Source organism: Mastigoproctus giganteus, chromosome 2 (genome assembly GCF_048544385.1).
Source record: "Mastigoproctus giganteus isolate SK-2022 chromosome 2, ASM4854438v1, whole genome shotgun sequence".
Taxonomy (NCBI): Eukaryota; Metazoa; Arthropoda; class Arachnida; order Uropygi; family Thelyphonidae; genus Mastigoproctus; species Mastigoproctus giganteus.
Genome location: NC_143576.1, coordinates 206,395,836 through 206,413,951, shown reverse-complemented (window position 1 = coordinate 206,413,951; position 18,116 = coordinate 206,395,836). Strand labels below are relative to the sequence as shown.

Genomic DNA, 18,116 nt, shown 5'->3' with positions numbered 1-18,116 from the left:
CAAGACTTTCCCTTAACAAACCCATGCTGTGTCTGAATTATTGCTGCAGTCTTGTCTAGATGATCCTGCAATGCATCTTTAACCAGGGACTCCATTATTTTACCCGGAACAGAAGTTAAACTAACTGGTCTGTAATTACTCGTGTCACCCTTCGATCCCCCTTTGTGAATTGGGGATATATTTGCACATCTCCAGTCCGTGGGAACCTCCCCTGAGTCCAAGGATGCTCTCATAATTATGAGCCCCGATATGGCATGCCACCGACTCCATAGGGCTCTTGCACCATCAGGACCGTGCCGAGCTATTTTAGTACCTGAGGCAAGGATGAAAAATTGCGCTCTCCTCTAAAATATTAAAAAAACTATATGACTTATTTAAAATACATTTCTGGTACACGTTTTAATAAAATATAAAAGGATGACAAAAAAAAAAGTAAAATAAAAACTGTTTAGAGTGATTTTTATTCCCATGAGCAGTATTTATTTTTAATACATACCAGATTTATTTGTGTCATTAATTTGAAAAATTATTTAATCTTTCTTTTGGCATTCCTTTCAGCTTTTAACCTGAGACAAGAGCCTCGTTCGCCTCACCCTCAGCATGGCTCTGAGCACCATTCACCCCAATTGGATAGTGGCGGAAACTTATATCATAAGCTTTGCATATATAGTTGCCACCATAAAATTGGCAAATTAGTTCCACAATAAAATTGGCTCCTATTGCAAATTAGTTATGTTATCCTTGTGGTCTTTGCTATGAAGTCAACCTGTGCCCATTTTCATCCTGGAATACACTCAGTGCCGGATTAAGGTACCGGCTAGAAGGACCCTTGGATCAGGGTGCCAAATTTTACAAATCATGAAAAAAAAAATATATATCCTTAATAAAGGGGAGCTGAAAAAACTTTCTGCAGGGGTGTAAAAATACCCTGGTCCAGCACTGAATACACCTGTCATGGATATGCAGAAATGCTGCAGCATGAGGTGCAAATGATTGCCCACTGCACTAGGGTCACACATCTGATCCAAATATGATTTACAGTGGGCATGTGTGAAACAGGCTTGAAATTTTTTTTCAGAATTGATTTCATGTTCTCCATCCTGCGAGTTTAGGATTGCTTTCTATAAAATGCACTCATTTTTTAATGTTTTTCCATAACATTTTTTAGACTACTTTGGAACAAAAATTTCATTTGTTGAATGTTATTTATAAGGAAAAAATGATTGGAATGGTTTTTTTTTTTTTTTTTTTTTTGTTATAGCTATTCAATTGTATAGGTTTCTATACAATTAAATGGTATAGTATTTTAGTGATTTCTTATCAATTTTAAAACTTTGTGGTACATGATACAAGAAATTTGTAATACCTGGGGCATTCATTTAGTCAGTTATTCTTAGATGCCACTCATATTTTATGTTTACAGTATTCATCTCCTGTTTAGTATTAGTAGTGGCAATGATGCAATAAAGCAAGCATATCATCAGCCAAAAAAAAAAAAAATCTTCCCATATCATCACTTGTCCATCACCTCTAATAGTTTTTTCTAGTTCTTTGAATTTATTTAAACTACTCACGTCTACAAAACCAATGGAAGATTCTTCCAACAGTCAACTACCCACTGTCTGAAGGCAAATTTCCACACATCTAGCCTGCAACCATCCTTCCTCAATTTGTATTTTGTCCCCTCACATGTGTAGTCTGAACCAGAGGAAGGATTCCATCAGCATTGAGCTTATTCAATCCATTCAGTCTTAAACACCTCAGATCTTCTTGCAGGTGCCTAGTCTCCAGATGCCGTAGTTTGCAGAACTGAAGCCTTTCTTGGTATAACCACATTTTTGTTCCGATCACTAATCTCATTACTCTTCTCTGCTCCTGTGCAAACAACAGATCTACATCCTTTCTGAGAGGAGGCTTCCAGGTCTGTATGCAGTACTAAAGATGTGGCCTAACTATTGCCTTGTACAATGGGATAATCACTTCCTTAATTCCTATATATATTATTGAAAAAACCCCATGAACTCTGCTGGCAGCCTGTCTGCACTTCCCAGAGAACTTAATATCTGACAGTCTAATTGTCCCTAGATCTTTTTCATTCTTCACTGCCTGGAGTTTGGTACCACATGGTTGGTACTTTAATCTGGATTACTGCTACCATTATGAAGTACCTTGCATTTGTGAATGTTAAATTTGAAGGGCCACTTTTTAGCCCATCTACCTAATTTTCCTAAATCTTTTTGCAGTTGCAGACCGTACTGGCATTAACGACCTTGCCAACCTTTGTATCATTAACATTGCCTGATATGGCTTCATCAATATCATTAATAAACACAGAAAACAACAGTGTGCCCAACACTGAACCCTGGAAAACTATTAATAAAATTAGTCCATGAAGAGCAGTGCCCATTGATAACCACTCTCTCTTCTCCATTATGCTCTGTGAGCCTTCTATGTAATGTCAGTGAAGTTATAAAACTTATTAGTATTACCAGCCTGGGTTGTCTGCTGTTACGTATATACTTTCTGATGTACTTTATATGTGTGTAACTAGAAAATAGCCGACCGGGCTAGCCGGGTGGGTAAAGTGCCTGCCTAGCAACCCAAAGGTTGCGGGTTCGAATTCCGCCTCGGGCTTGGATCAAAGTACTGCAAAAACCTTGGGAGGTGCATTATGGCCACAGAAGCCGATGCACCAACAACTACCAAAAAAAAAAGACTAGAAAATTTACAGTATATGGAATTCATTCATACATGAGGTATTAAATTGTATTCAAAGAAAAAAAGCACATAAATAGTATACAGTAATATCACATTTGTGATATTGTCAACCAGCTGGCTCAGTGCAACTAGAGAACTGAAACCATGTGGAGTTGTGAGCATCTAAATCACTAAGGAAAATTACCTCACTGATAGTAAAGTTATGACCTGAAAAAGTTAAATTTCGAAGAAAGAAAGTTTAAGAGTTCCAGTGATTAGTGGAGTTGGGAGAACAATAGAGGCAGCAGATGAATTTGACAGAATATGGTAGAGAGATATTAAGCCAGAGGAGATTCAAAGTCGTGAAGACCCTAACAGGGCGCCTCCGTAGCCAGGTTGGCAGGAGCAGCAGTGCGTAGCACATGCTTCTTGATTAGACCGGGGTGCGAGCCTGTCAGCCACCAAATACGGAAGATGCGGAAAGGTCAGGGAATGACCACCACATATCCCCGGAGCAATATGGCCTTAGTTGCTAATGCTCCTAAAAACCAAATAACAACAACAACAAGACCCTAACAAGGAATATCAGAGTGGACATATGCACAAGTACTACCCTTGAAGCAAAAGGATTCATAGAGTGGATAGTTAGGGCAACTGAGACGAGTAGTGTTTGAGGCAATGGATAATTAAGACTGGCAGAAAAAATATAGAGGAGAAAAAAGAATATGGGGTTTTCTGTAATGGCATAAATATATCACTCACTATGTTCACAACAAGTTGCTTGGTATTGCCCTGCTTCAATTAAAGAGCACTTTCCCTTCTGACACTGAAAGATGCATGACTGTTTATTTGAATATGGAGTGGTCTCCCTCTTCATAAAAGAAGTTGCCTTGCTATTGCACTTTATAAAATGATCAGCTTTTCTGTTGAGATTCAGAGGTGCTGTTTGTTTGAATATGAAATACTGTCCACCTTCACAACAATGAGTTGCCATACTGCATTATTTCAAACAGTATTTTCTGTGGGGACAAGGAGATGTTTGAAGTGGCACAATGCTGAGGTAACTTCTGAAGGTGGCAGTGTGACATATGAGAGATACACTTATGTTCCGTATACAGAAATTTCTTTTATTTTTTTAATATAAACCTTAGTTTGTTCATTTGAAATAGTGAAATACTGAGACAGCTTGTGCAGGTAGATCATGTTCTGTATGAGAGATTTATGCCATATACAGAAAAAGGCTTTATTTTTTTACTGATATAAAACTTTGCCTTGTATTAGATTACCCCAAACTAAAGGTCTTTCGGCGAAGGTGAAGAAAGCCAACATGAGAACTACGGGAAACTTACCGGACAAACTGGTTTGCAGCTACTGCGGTTTCTCCCTGCATTCACGGTAAACAGGTGGTGCATGTTATCAGTAATGGCAGTAGAAGTCGAGAACAATGTATTGATTGACACATAGACGTGACAGATGAAAACGTCATAGCATTATATGATTGATTCACATTTATGATATGTATATATAAAGAATCTTTATTTCTTTTCCTATTATTTCCTAACCTAACATTAGAGGTTAGGTTAGGAAATATAAGGAAAAATTAGGGAATCTTTTCCTATTATTTCCTAGCCTAACATTTAAGATCAGGTTGTGAAATATAAGGAAAAATAAAGAAACCTTTTCCTTTTTTCCTAACCTACTTTTTAAAGTTAGGTTAGGAAACCTAACCTTAAAAACATACAAAGAAATCAGTAATATGGTTTTTTTAATAGCGAAAACACTCATGAACTTCAATAATCTGTTTTTAATAATGAGAAAAGTTAATCATTACATCGTCACACCTACACGTCAATCAGTACATCGTTCTCAACTTCTACTACCGATAACACTCACCGTCTGTTTACCATTAATGCAGGGAGAAACTGTGGTAGCGGCAAATCAGTTTGTCTGGTAAGTGTCCCGTGGTTCTTGTGTTGGCTTTCTTTACCTTAGCTGGTCTTTCATTTTCAAGTTCCTTCCACCTACCTCCCTTTCTTGCATTTGCAGGCAGCCACTTCAATTTTTTTTTTTAATCTCTTTGTGCAGAATCATTACAAGTACATAAAGCATTTCCTTAAGTTTTGAATACTGCAATTGTTTCAGCTGAATGGATAACATATCTATACAGCTGCAACATATCATATTAACTTGTGCCATTTCAGCTTTAGTGTGTCAGAATCATCTATAAGGAATAAACATTGATTACTATAATGAGAATTCTTTTTTCTGATTTTTCAAAATTCGGTTTTGGTGAAAAAAAGCACTTTGACCCTCTTAATAATGTTTTCTTGCTTGAGGTGTCCATAATCGTTTGGCCCCTTCAAAAACGTCTTAAGTGGAATTCATTGTATAACAGAGAACACAGAAAATTCCCATTTGCTGAAGATATATGAAATGCTGCTTGTTAGACTCCTAGGATTGTGCATACCAGCAAAATATAATTATGCATGTTGCCTCCTGTAATCATTAACAAACCTGACCCAGTGAACTATCAGCTAGTTTCTCCTACACAACAATTTGGAGACCCAATACACAAACAGGCAGTATCCATTCATGTTAAAAAAGCAGGCTCAACTGAGCAGTGCATATGGTCTTCATGGTGAAGCCAGCAGGTGCTATGCTGTTGTCCACTTCAGCACTTTGCAGAACAAAGGGAGCACAGTGTTAAACATATGGCAGGCCATGCTGCATACCAAAATATTCCCATTCATTGCCATTTACAAAGCATTGCTAGATCTGAAAAAGGAAAAAAGCTAGAGAGTTTACACCACAAAAAACAAATAAATCATGTGCATGCTGTGCTAAACTAGATATGAAAAATCTATCTTTCCCTTTTATATATAAAAACCTAAAAAAAGAATAGTGAGTTTCTGCACATCTTAAGATTCAGCTGACCACTTTCAGTATTGGTTATGTAATGAGTATTAAATCGATCTATCTAGATTCTAGAATACCAAAGGATAGTGTATATTAAATTAGAAGGTTGCATATTAAGATGTTGTTTATTATATACAGTGGGGCCCCAACATCCGATGGTAATTCGTTCCACAAAACCCGCTGTATGTTGAAAATATTGTAAGTTGAAACCAATAATACATTGATTCCCTGTGATTCGTTCCACAACGAATAGGTATTTCTTATATGTTATACTTCATTCTTACATTAAAAATTAGTGTTTATAAAGATTATTTAATAAATAGTTGTAAAACATCTTAAAATAAAAAACAAACAATAAATTAGCATTTACCTTAGACTTGAAGTGCAGAGCTGATGAAATCAATGATGGCGTAGTGGTGGTGGGACAATCAAGCATCAGTTGTATTTTCAGTCTTTTGTCACTAATGGCAAAGAAACTGTCCAAAGTGGACATTTTTGACAACTTTTTTGTAGCTTCCTGAAGTAAGAAATTATTTCGTCTTCCATTTTGCCCATCATGAGTTCAGTGTTTTCAATGTCGGGGTGTTTTTTTACCACTTCTCTTAAACGCTGCCAACAAGAAATGACAGTTTTCATCTCTTCACGTGAAGAGTTGAACGGTGTTTTTGGGTGTCTTTTTCTTCCTCTTCCTCTCCAGTGTCACTCTCCGTAATTTTCTTCAACTCTTGTAGCTCCTCTATTGTTAGTTCATGCCCATGTCGTCAATAAGGTCCTCCCCATCCTCTTCGCCAACCTCCAGACCCATTGATTTACCAAGAGTGATAATATCATTTATCAAGGCACCATCATCTTCAAATCCATCAACATTATGGATAATTAAAGGCCAGATGTTTTTCCAGGCTGAATTTAAGCACCTTATGGAAACATTCCAAGAACTTACATTCAGCCTCTCACAGTCCAACATGTTGAACTTTGATCTTCAAAAATCTTTGAAGTGACAGCATTTTCACCAGAGGTTGCTGCAAAGCAGCTTGCGAACATTTTTGTGGTGTAGATTTTCTTGAAATTTGCAATCACATGCTGGTCCATTGGTTGAAGAAGAGGAATGGTGTTAGGTGGCAAAAATTTGACTTGAACAAAGTCAAATTGTGCCTCAAGAGATTGAAGAAGTTTGGGATCATGGCCTGGCGCGTTATCCAGCAGGAGCAGTGCCTTCACAGGAAGCTTATTTTTCTCCAGATAACTCTTCATTGAAGGACAGAAAACTTCAAGCTCCCATTCATTGAAGACATATCCTGTAACCCAGGCCTTGTTACTGCGCCAAAATACTCTGAGCATGCCTTCATCGAACTTTTGTTGTTTAAATACTCTGGGGGCATTACAGTGATACACAAGCAAAGGCTTCAGCTTAAAATCTCAAGAGGCATTGGCACTCAATAGACAGTGAGCCTATGTTTCATAGGCTTATGCCCAGGTAAACTAGCCTCATCCTTAGTGATGTACATTCTCCTGGGCATTCGCTTCCATAAGAGCCAGTTTCGTCAGTGTTAAAAACTTACTGGTGAAGATAATCTTCCTGATCAACAAACTCAATTTCAATTTTATAGAAATTTCAACAAATTCAATTTTAAAGGTCTCAGCTGCTTTTTTAAATCAGCACTGGATGCCTCCCCATGCCTTTCAACACTTTTGATATTCGCCCTTTTTTTGAAGCTCTCGAACCAGCCTATGCTGGCTTTAAAGTCTTCAAAGGGCACAGCACTGCCACTGGTTGATGGAGCTTTAAGTTTCAGATCATCATATATCTGAAACACTCATATGAGTGATGTTCTGCGCACCATGCATTAAACGATAACAAAGACTAATTGGTTGAGAACAATTGTACAAGTGATGTTCCATAAGCCACGTGTCTGAAACTTTCTGCCCATGTATCGTTCCAACTATATAAGAAAGCTATCAATACCTGCAAATATCATCAGTCCTTAAAATAAGTGATCATATGGAAGGTATATCGGTTCCTCAGAATATCGGATGTCGATGTCATCGTAAGTCAGGGTCCCACTGTATAGCCGAATTTTGTAATTTCTCATATTATTTGCTATGTTTTTTTAAATTATTCAGCAATTTTAAATGTCTTGTATTATATAAACATGTCAGTCCAGAATAAAAATAATTTTTGTAAATGTGTAATTATATTTTATTACTGTTGCGATTGTTATTATTGTTTTGAAATTGAAATTTAAGTTAGGAATAATTTATTTCAGATAGCAAATGATCAGGTAGAACGTGATCTCCCTTTGGCATTGGCCTCTTTTGAAGAAGCTGTCCAACTTGCTGGTAATGTTACCACATTGGTAAAATCGATACAGGAAAGGGTTGAAAATGGAGAATTTTGTACAGCACAGGTATTATTCTGTTGTTTAAAACATTTCTATATACATCAACTTTAACAATTTTAAATGTAAAATAGATTAAAATCCTTTATTCAAAGATTAAACAATGTAATGCAAAAAAAGAGTACCTATCATTCTCCCCTTATATATTTTTACTGTGAAAATTTAGAAAAATTATGTTGCTGAAACTGAACCGTGCTAAAGAGTTGAGTTAACTGTTGTTTCTGTATAATAAATCTAATAGAGAAGTCCTTTCACTGTTGAAACTTTAGTAAAAAAAAAAAAGAGGTACAAGACTTAGAAATAGTAAGAATATCCATAACAGAAATATAAAATTGGACATGGACACAGAACCCTCCCAAGATTTTTAAAATGTGGGTAAAATTAGAGCTATTCAGCAGTAAAAGATAGGAGGCATTTTTCTCATTGAAAAGTGTTAGGGATTTGTTTTGTGCTTGTGATGTAGTAGTAGTGGCATGTGATGCAAGAAAGCAAGTATATGAGCTTATGCAGCATCAGCCAAAAAAAAAAAAAAATCACACCATTCCCTCCAAATGCCTGCCAGTTCCTCCTTAAATTTATTCTACCTATCAACTTCCACAACGACAGATGACTCGCGCTAAAGGCAAATTTCCGCACATCTATTCTACATCTGTCCTTTCTTAATTTGAATTTATGCCCCCTTAGGTTCGTAATCTGAACAATTGGAAGGATCCCATCAGAATTCAGCGTGCTCAACCCATTCAAGGCCTTATACACCTCAATCAGATCACCGTGCAGGTGCCTAGCTCCAGCCACTGCAATTTGCAGAACTTAAGCCTCTCTTGGTAAGAGGATCCCTTCATCCCCCTCACCAATCTTGTTGCCCTTCTCTGTACACGCTCAAGCAAATCTACATCCTTCCTAAAATGAGGCCTCCAGACCTGTACGCAGTACTCAAGACGTGGCCTGACCATTGCCTTATACAGAGGGACAATCACCTCCTTTTCCCTGCTAGCAAAATTCCTATATATCATTGACAAAACCCCATGACCTGCCCTGGCAGCCTGTCTGCATTGCTCAGAAAACTTCATATCTGACTGCACAATTACTCCCAGGTCTTTTTCATTTTCTACCACCTTAAGTGTAGTACCACACAGTTGGTACGTTTCTCTGGGGTTTCTTCTACCCATGTGCAGTACTTTGCATTTGTTAATGTTAAACTTCTTACCACATCTGCCCAAATTATCTAGATCCTGTGCAGTAGCACACTGCCATTACTGTTGTTAACAACCCTGCCAATCTTTGTATCATCTGCAAACTTCGACATTAAGCCTGATATACCTTCATCAATATCATTGATAAATATACAAAACAACAGTGGACCCAACACCGAACCCTGTGGGACTCCACTAATAACATCAGTCCACGAAGAGCAGCATCCATTGATTACCACCCTCTGTCTTCTCCCACTTAACCATCCTTTTATCCATTGTAGCAACTTACCTTAATACCATTTTGCTCTAACTTGTACAGTAGTCTTCCATGCGCAACAGTGTCAAAAGCTTTCCTAAAATCCAAGTATATGATATGAAAATTATTTTTTGCATCCAGTTCCTTTGTAACCACATCATAATATCCTATCAAATTTGTCAGACAAGACTTTCCCTTAACAAACCCATGCTGTTTCTGAATTATTGCTGCAGCCTTGTCTAGATGATCCTGCAATGCATCTTTAACCAGTGACTCCATTATTTTACCCTGAACAGAAGTTAAACTAACTGGTCTGTAATCACTCGTGTCACCCTTCGATCCCCCTTTGTGAATTGGGGATACATTTGCATATCTCCAGTCCATGGGAACCTCCCCTGAGTCCAAGGATGCTCTCATAATTATGGCTAAGGGTTTGCTTAGTTGCTTTGCCGCCTCCTTTAATATAACTGGATATATCCCATCCACCCCAGGTGCTTTTCTTATGTTTAACTTCAACAATTTCTCCTCCACTTTGCTCTCAGTTATTACAAAATCATTAAGTATCCTGCTACAATTTGATAACCTTCTCCCATTTTCAAACCTTAATAATTCCTCACGTGTGAATGTAGATGCAAAATACTCATTCAGTTTGTTTGCTATCTGAGCAGGATCATCAACAACAGTCGACCCATTGATGTCAAGTGGACCAATGAGATTCATCCCCTTCCTTTTAGAGTTTATATAAGTAAAGAAATCTTTGCTGTTTTTCTTAGCATCTTTTGCCAAGGATTTCTCTTAATCTCCCTTTGCCTGCCTAACCTCCTTTGTGACCTGATTACAGACTAGCTTATATCTGCCATAGGCTTCAGAGTCGCTTGATAATTTATATGCATCCCATGCATTTTTCTTCTTTGTTACGAGTCTTATTAGTTCATTAGACAACCATTTAGGCCTAAACCTTGAACAATATTTCTTAAGAGGTATGAAACTTTTAGTAGCATCCACGATTAATTCCTTAGAATTTACTGTTGGTAACATCATCAGTTGATCCCACTATACAGAATTTAAAAACTTTCTGAGACCACTGTACTCATCTTTACGGAAGCAAAAACCCTTTCCTTTACCCCTGATGGTAATTAAATCTTTAAGTAAATCCCACATCAGTACACTGTGATCACTGCCACCTAGTGGTTCCTTTATCTGCAAATTCTTAATACACGAATGATCACTGCTGATAACCAGATCAAGAGTATTACTCTCTCTGGTTGCCTCTCGAACATGCTGCTGCAGAAAACAATCATCCAATAAATCCACAAAAGTCTGACTAGTGTGTGAGTGACCAACCCAGGTTCCAGTCAATATCTGGGAAGTTAAAATCCCCCATTATAAGACATTCTGATTTACTAGCCCACTCTATTTCTCTGTACAATTGTTCATTGTACTCATTCGAGTCATTAGGCTTATAACACACTCCTACTCTTATTTTTGCTTTCGCAGTGCTTATGTCACACCAAACTGACTCAACAGTGCACTGTTCATCTATATCAACTAGGTGCACTTCTTTTGATTTTGTTTTTTTTTTAATTAACAGCATAACACCTCCTCCATTTCTATCCTGTCTATCCTTTCTGTACACATTGTACTCCCCAAATTCCAGTTCTGCATTCCTTATATCTGTGTGACACCACGTCTTTGCTATCCCAACAATATCTGCCTTTGATGTCTTGACCAACACTGCAAATTCATCAAATTTATTTACTGTACTTCTAGCATTGGTATACATGCAAGCACACATTCTCCTATTCCTAGTTACCCTAACACATCCCATATACCCACCTATTTCACGATGACTGCCATCCGTCCCTGAAACCCCCAACACCCCTCTCTCCAGGTCGCTACTTATTCTAATAGAAGTTGTGCAAGAATCATCTTCACCTTTGCCTGCGGCTACTGTTAAACTATTAGTCCTTGTATCCCCCCAAGCTATATCAACTAGCTTGGGGGGGATACAAGTTTTTTGATCCACCTAACACCGCCTCGATAGCATCAGCAAATATTCTTGCACCCTTTCCTTATTTAAGTGCATCCCATCCCTGTAGAAGCAGTCTCTCCTGTTAACAAGTACAGACCAGGCTGAAAAAAATTCTATCCCTGGAGCCTTGCACAATCTTTCCAGGGCCGAATTGATCGACAAGGCTCTCATCATATTCTCCCTTCTATCATGTCTGGGCAGAATTGCAGACACTTTCAAATTCAACCCTAGTTCCCGGCTTTTTTTTAACAGTGACCTGTACTTGTTAAGTAATTCTACCGGTCTCCTACTCTTAATATCATTAGTGCCAACGTGTGCAACTATATCACCTTTTGTGCCCTTAAAAGATGATATCCGCTTTAATATTCTGATGTATATTCTTTATATTCTGATATAAATTCTTCTTTGTATATTCTGATGTTTATGAAAACATCAGAATTACAAAGTTACGGTTACCAGATCTAGAATTCAATGGCTAGGACAAACTAGAAAATAAAACTAGGACATTTTTAGTTTTAAAAACAAGGATGAAACAGGACATTTTAAAAATTATATTTATTACTAAAAAATTGCAATACGTATTTCTCGTTACTGCCAATAATTTTCAGTAAGTTTGGATTACAAAGTGAGTAATTGTAAAATGTTTTACAATCCATTTTCAAATTATAAGTAACCAACTATTCACAGTATTTGTTTCCATTTTTTTTCTAATGTTGCTTCACTGATTGCTAATTAATGAAATTACATGCTCTACATTTCCATTATGGGCAAAAATAGAAAATATATATCGAGCAATTTTTAAAAGCAGAGTGCCATTGATTTCGAGAGAGTTGCTTTGTAGCGAAGTCATAATTTGATTTGCATAATTTTGAGATAATACAGTCCACTTGTGTAATTTTGAGATAATACAGTCCATTTGTGTAATTTTGGGACAACTAGCACATTGTTTTTATTTATTCTGTTGTATTGACCAAAGGTGCAATGCACAGAATATTTAATGAAAATTCTTTTTATGATGAGATGATTTTTTTTAAATTACAAAAAACTGGGATGCAAGTGTAAAATCTGCAAGGACATCCGAGGATGCCCTAAAAACTAGGACATGTCCCCAGAAACGAGGATGTCTGGTAGCCCTATGTAAAGTAAATATATAGTACTGCCCAATGGGAGAGGGCTTACAATGAATACTGGGTTTATTTTTATCTACGATGGGTGATCATTTAATTCACGAACTGGTGCAAGATTTTGTTTACTGTGTAAACTTTCCATAACTGCCACTAGATGCGATCCCCCATGATTGCTACTGAGCAGACTCTGTGTGTGGGTGCCAGTTCTTGTCAAGTTAGTGTTGTGTGAAGAGATTTTATAGCCACGTGTCACTGACAATTGTTTTGAAGCAAGTATCATGTCAGACATACAGATTGAATAGCGATATGTGATTTGTTATTGTGTCAGACGAAATTTAAATGCATCGGAAACAGTTAACTCTTCGTCGGTTGCTATATATTTCTCAGATACATATGTCATATCTTTATTTGTTTCTTGGAACAAGATGTAGCAGTGCATGTGTGCTTCTCAGTAGCTTAATTTATTGCTTCTTGGCCATTGGAATTGGTTTCATTTTTCCAAGCTTTTGGTTTCGATTCAGTATGCTGTTTGTATTTGTGAGATACAGTGCAACCGTCTGTGTAAGTGGTGCTGCATTGCATTTGATGGCTGGGATGGATTTCTTAGATCCAATTAATGCAAATAATGCCAAAATTATTCGTGCCCTGCTGTTTTCTGAGGAAGTAAGTGACGAAAGCATTGATGACTGAACAGAATCCAATGAGGATTACGTTGAAACAAGGGAAGACAACTCGGAGAGTGCACAAGATGCTACATCAGAGGAGGATAGTTGCAACAAAGAGGACGACATTGACAGTATTTTTGTAGGAAAGGATAAATTGACAGAGTGGAGGAAAGTAAAGAGATCAACAAAAATTCAATGCAGATCTCAAAATCTTCTAAAAAAATTACCTGGAGTTATTGGTCATGTAAGAAACACCAGCACACCCTCCGAAGCATGGAACTGCCTTATTTCAGACAAAATTTTAGATGAAATTGTCTAGTACACAAATCAGTATATTCAAACTGTTCGGTCAAACTACAGCTGGGAAAGAGATGCCAAATTTACAGACAAAATTGAGATAAAAGCTTTCATTGGCTTTCTTTATTTAGCTGGAGCACTTCAGAGTAACAAAAAGAGATTGGAAGAGTTATGGGGAACTGACAGAAATGGCATTGAAAAATTTCGCTTAGTAATGAGCTAGAGATGCTTGAAGTTCCTCATCAGGTGTATAAGATTCGATGATCGAGAAACCATGGATGATAGAAGAAAACAAGATTGCCTCATCCCAATAAGAGAGATTTTCACTGAATTTGTGGAAAACTGTAAGATGTGTTACTCTCCAGGTCAGAATCTAACTATTGATGAGAAATTAGAGGCAAGGCCTTCAGAGGAAATGTGGTTTCAAACAGTATATACCTTAAAAGCCCATCAAATATGGACTCAAAATATATGCCTTATTAGATTCTAGGGTGCTATACTCTTACAATCTTGAAATATATGCAGGCAATCAACCCAAAGGTCCATACCAAATCAGCAATAGACCAGCTGGTGTTGTCAAAAGACTGGCAGGACCTATCCATGGGACTGGACAGAACATTACAGCAGATAATTGGTTTACAGATGTCAATTTAGTTTTGTTAATCAGAAAATGGAAACTCTCTTATGTTGGAATGATAAAAAAGAACAAACTGCAACTCCTGGTTGAATTTGTGTCAGCCAAGGATCAACCTAAAAAATTGAGTTTGTTTGGCCTCAGGGAAGAGGCAACAATTGTTTCTTACGTACCAAAGAAATCAAAGAATGTCATCTTGGTTTCCTCCTTGCATGTTGATGATGCCATTGACCGTGAAACAGGTGGTCAGATAAAACCAGAAATTGTAACATTTTATAATGCAACCAAGTCTGGAGTAGATACCGTGGTTAAGATGTGTGCGACTTACAATGTGGCATGAACTTGTCAGCGTTTGTTGATGGTGATATTCTATGCCATTTTAAACATTAGCGGAATCAATGCACAAGTGATCTTCATGGGAAATGAAACAGAAGTAAAGAGCCACAGACTCTTCCTCATCAAACTTTCTTCAGAATTAGTGGCTGAGGAACCAGGTCTGTCGAGGTGCAACTTCCCTTCAACAAGGTTACAGAGTACTGAGCCTTCTACAACTGCAGAACAGGAGAGCAATTGCAAGCGGTGCACTAATTGTTGGCAAGCATCAAAGAGATCCAGACTGACAAGGTATTCTTGCATAAATTGTAAGCAATACCTCTGCTTAGAGCACACAGAAGTGATTTGTGCATCATGCTCTAAAAAGCAATGTTCCATGAACAAGATGAAGAAAAATAATTTTTTATATTAAAATATTTTATATAAAAAAATTATTTTAAAATAAAAATGATCTAAAAATAAAACTTTCTTAATGTATAAACATTTGAAATTATTGTATATGTTATTTATGAATAAACTAGGGCGATTTTTAAACATAGTCTTTAATTTTTCAATATGAAACCTAGTATGTATCTGAGAGATACATTGCGACTATGTTCATTTTGCTTGTACATCCAACGAAGGGTTAAAGAGATAAATGAAGCATATGATATTGAGTATTTTGGTAGGACAGCATATTTAAATAGCACAAGCAGTTCAGTGAATGCCATGAATCTGTTGCAGTCAAGTGAGTGGAAGCATTGTGATTCACCAAGACCTAAGAAATTTCAAGCTCCTCATTCGGTTGCAAACAAATGGTTCTTGTGTTTTTTTGACATAAAAGGCATCCTTGTCACACATTTTGTGCCTCATGGAACAACTATGAATAAGGAAGCAGAGCATACTCTGAGGTTCTCAGAGTCAAACTTCGCTACACCATTCATGAGAAATGTCAAGAACTTTCCGCTGTGAAGTTGTTTCTCCATCAAGACAATGCCAGGACCCATACAGCTAATGTTGTGCAGCCAGTGATCACTGCCATAAGTGCTGAGGTTCTGCCACATCCCCCTTATTTACCTGACTTAGTCCCATGTGATTTCTTCCTGTTTCCATGTCTGAAGAAAGCTGTGAAAGGCAAGTGTTTCACAACCAACAACAATGCTTGCAGAGCCACAACAGAAGAACTTTACAGTCTTTCAAAAAATGGCTTGCAGGAAACATTTAATGCATGGGTATGATGGTTTTTTTTTTTTTTTTTTTTTTTTTATGAGAACCCCAAACACGAGAGGTATTAGAACCTATAGTACTTAGTACCGTGCTTGGGTTGGAGGTTGAGAAAGAAGATATTTGTTGACATTGGACTTGAACTTCTGTAGATTGTAATTTTCAGGAAATACGTATGAAGGAAGGTTGTTCCAGAAAACGGCAGTTGAATGAATAAATGAGGAAGATGAAAAGTTGGTTCTGTGGGTTTGAAGTTGGACAGTAAATGGATGTTGGCTGGTGGCGGCACGAGTTTGGACTGTTTTGAAAGAGAGGGCGGGAATTATAGAAGCCAGTTCAGAAGAACAGTGCCCATGGAAGTATCTGTAGAAGAGGCATGCAGCAGAAACAGTACGTCTATGAGAGAGCGAGTGGAGAGACTCTGTTAGAGATGAATCATTAATTAATCTAACTGCCCTCTTCTGAATGGAATCAAGAAGCCTGAGAGAGGTTTTGGGGGCACCACCCCAGATGTGGGAACAATATTCCATGGCAGGGCGGATTTGCGATTTATACAGAGTGAGAAGCTGTTTGGAAGAAAAGTAACGCCGAGAGCGAAAGAGAAAACCAAGTTTTTTAGATGCAGAGGAAGCAATATTTGTAATGTGCTTGTGCCAAGAGAGATTAGAAGTCAGTGATATATCATTTTGCCTAGAAATCGGAGTGTCACTAAAGATAAGCATAGGAGCAGAAGAATCCTTTTTGCGAGATATAAGAGAAGACTGAGTTTTAGAAGGGTTGAAATCAACTAAGTTGTCTTTGCCCCACTGGAGAATTACCTGAAGATCGGCATTTAAGGAATTGGCAGCAGATTTTCGAGAACTTGAAGCTGATTGAGCAGGACAAGGTTTCTCAAAATGGAAAGTTGAATGCAATGTGCTATCATCGGCAAAACTATGGATAGGATTTCCAGTCAATGGAAGAAGGTCATTGATATACAAGAGGAAAAGAGTGGGGGAAAGAACTGAACCTTGGGGGACACCGGCATTAGTAGAGAAGTTAGAAGACAGAGAGCCATCTACCATCACCCTCAGTGAGCGATCAGAGAGAAAACTGGATAACCAATTATTAAAAACAGTTGGCAAACCATAACATGGAAGCTTGTTTAGAAGACCTTTATGCCAAACACGATCAAAAGCATTTGAGATGTCACCGAACCTTTCCATTGAATTAGTCCATAAATGGGTAACATAAGCCAGAATAGCACCAGTGGATCGACAATGACGGAATCCATACTGGCGATCGTTGATCAGATGGAAGGTTTCTAGGTAGTTTAAGAGTTGGCGGTTAATTGATTTCTCCATTACTTTAGAAAGAGTAGAAGTAATTGCAGTGGGACGATAATTGGATGGGAGGGATTTGTCACCCTTTTTAGGAACTGGCTGGATATGAGCAAATTTCCAAGCAGAAGGAAAAACACCTTTGGAATAAGAAAGTGAAAAAAGGCGGCAAAGAATAGGAGTAAGTTCAGGAGCACAGATTTTGAGAACAAGTGGAGAAATACCATCAGGACCTGGAGCTTTCTTAGCATCAAGATTCATCAAAATCCTTCTGATATCCTTTTGACGGAAGACCACAGGAGGCATTGAATGGACCGTGTTGGGAATGGTGGGAGGTGTTTTACCAAGTTCATTAATACATGAGCTGGAAGAAAAATGGGATGCTAGCAGGTCAGCTTTATCCTTGGCTGAAGTGACAACAGAACCATCTAGTTTGGACAGAGGTGGAAGCAGAGATGGGCAAAAGTTGCGGCCAATAGCTTTGGCAAGAGACCAGAATGCTCGGCTACCATTAGGGCAAGAAGCAAGTTTTCTACTCTTAGCCTGTTCAAACTCTAGTTTGGACTGATTAATAACTGCTTTACAATTGTTGCGAGCTTTGGTGTAGGCAGAAAATGAAACTGAAGAATTAGAAACAGGCCAATTACGATATGCAACATTCTTCTCTTGAACAGCCTTAGCACATTTATTGGAAAACCGAGGTTTAGATAAAGGACGAGATTTTAAAGTGGAGTGTGGGATAAAGGATTCCATTCCTGCAAGAATAATTTCACTGACACGATCTGAGCAAACGTTGACATCAGAAGTTTTGAAACAGTAATCAGACCAAGGAAAAGAAGAAAAGAAGTCTCGCAGGTCATCCCATTTTGCATTCTTGTAATGCCAAACAATACGAGGTTGGGAATAGCCATGAGATAAAGGTTCCATTGGAGAAGAGACAATCACCAAGTTGTGATCTGAAGTGCCTAAAGGACCTCTCACTTCGACCTTGTACTTAGAAGGGTTGTTTGTGAGAAAAAGATCAAGCGTATTGGCTGTATGATTAGGA

At 37.8% G+C, this 18,116-nt stretch overlaps 1 protein-coding gene across 1 annotated transcript in view; it reads left to right on the top strand.

Moving 5' to 3' along the window:
- The window catches only part of LOC150089964 (neuroguidin), an 81,384-nt gene that overhangs the window by 3,027 nt on the left and 60,241 nt on the right, over positions 1–18,116 (top strand). The window contains exon 2 of the mRNA XM_090368927.1: positions 7,878–8,018. Coding sequence (XP_090225053.1) covers positions 7,878–8,018 — 141 coding nt within the window. The remainder of the gene's footprint in view (positions 1–7,877; positions 8,019–18,116) is intronic.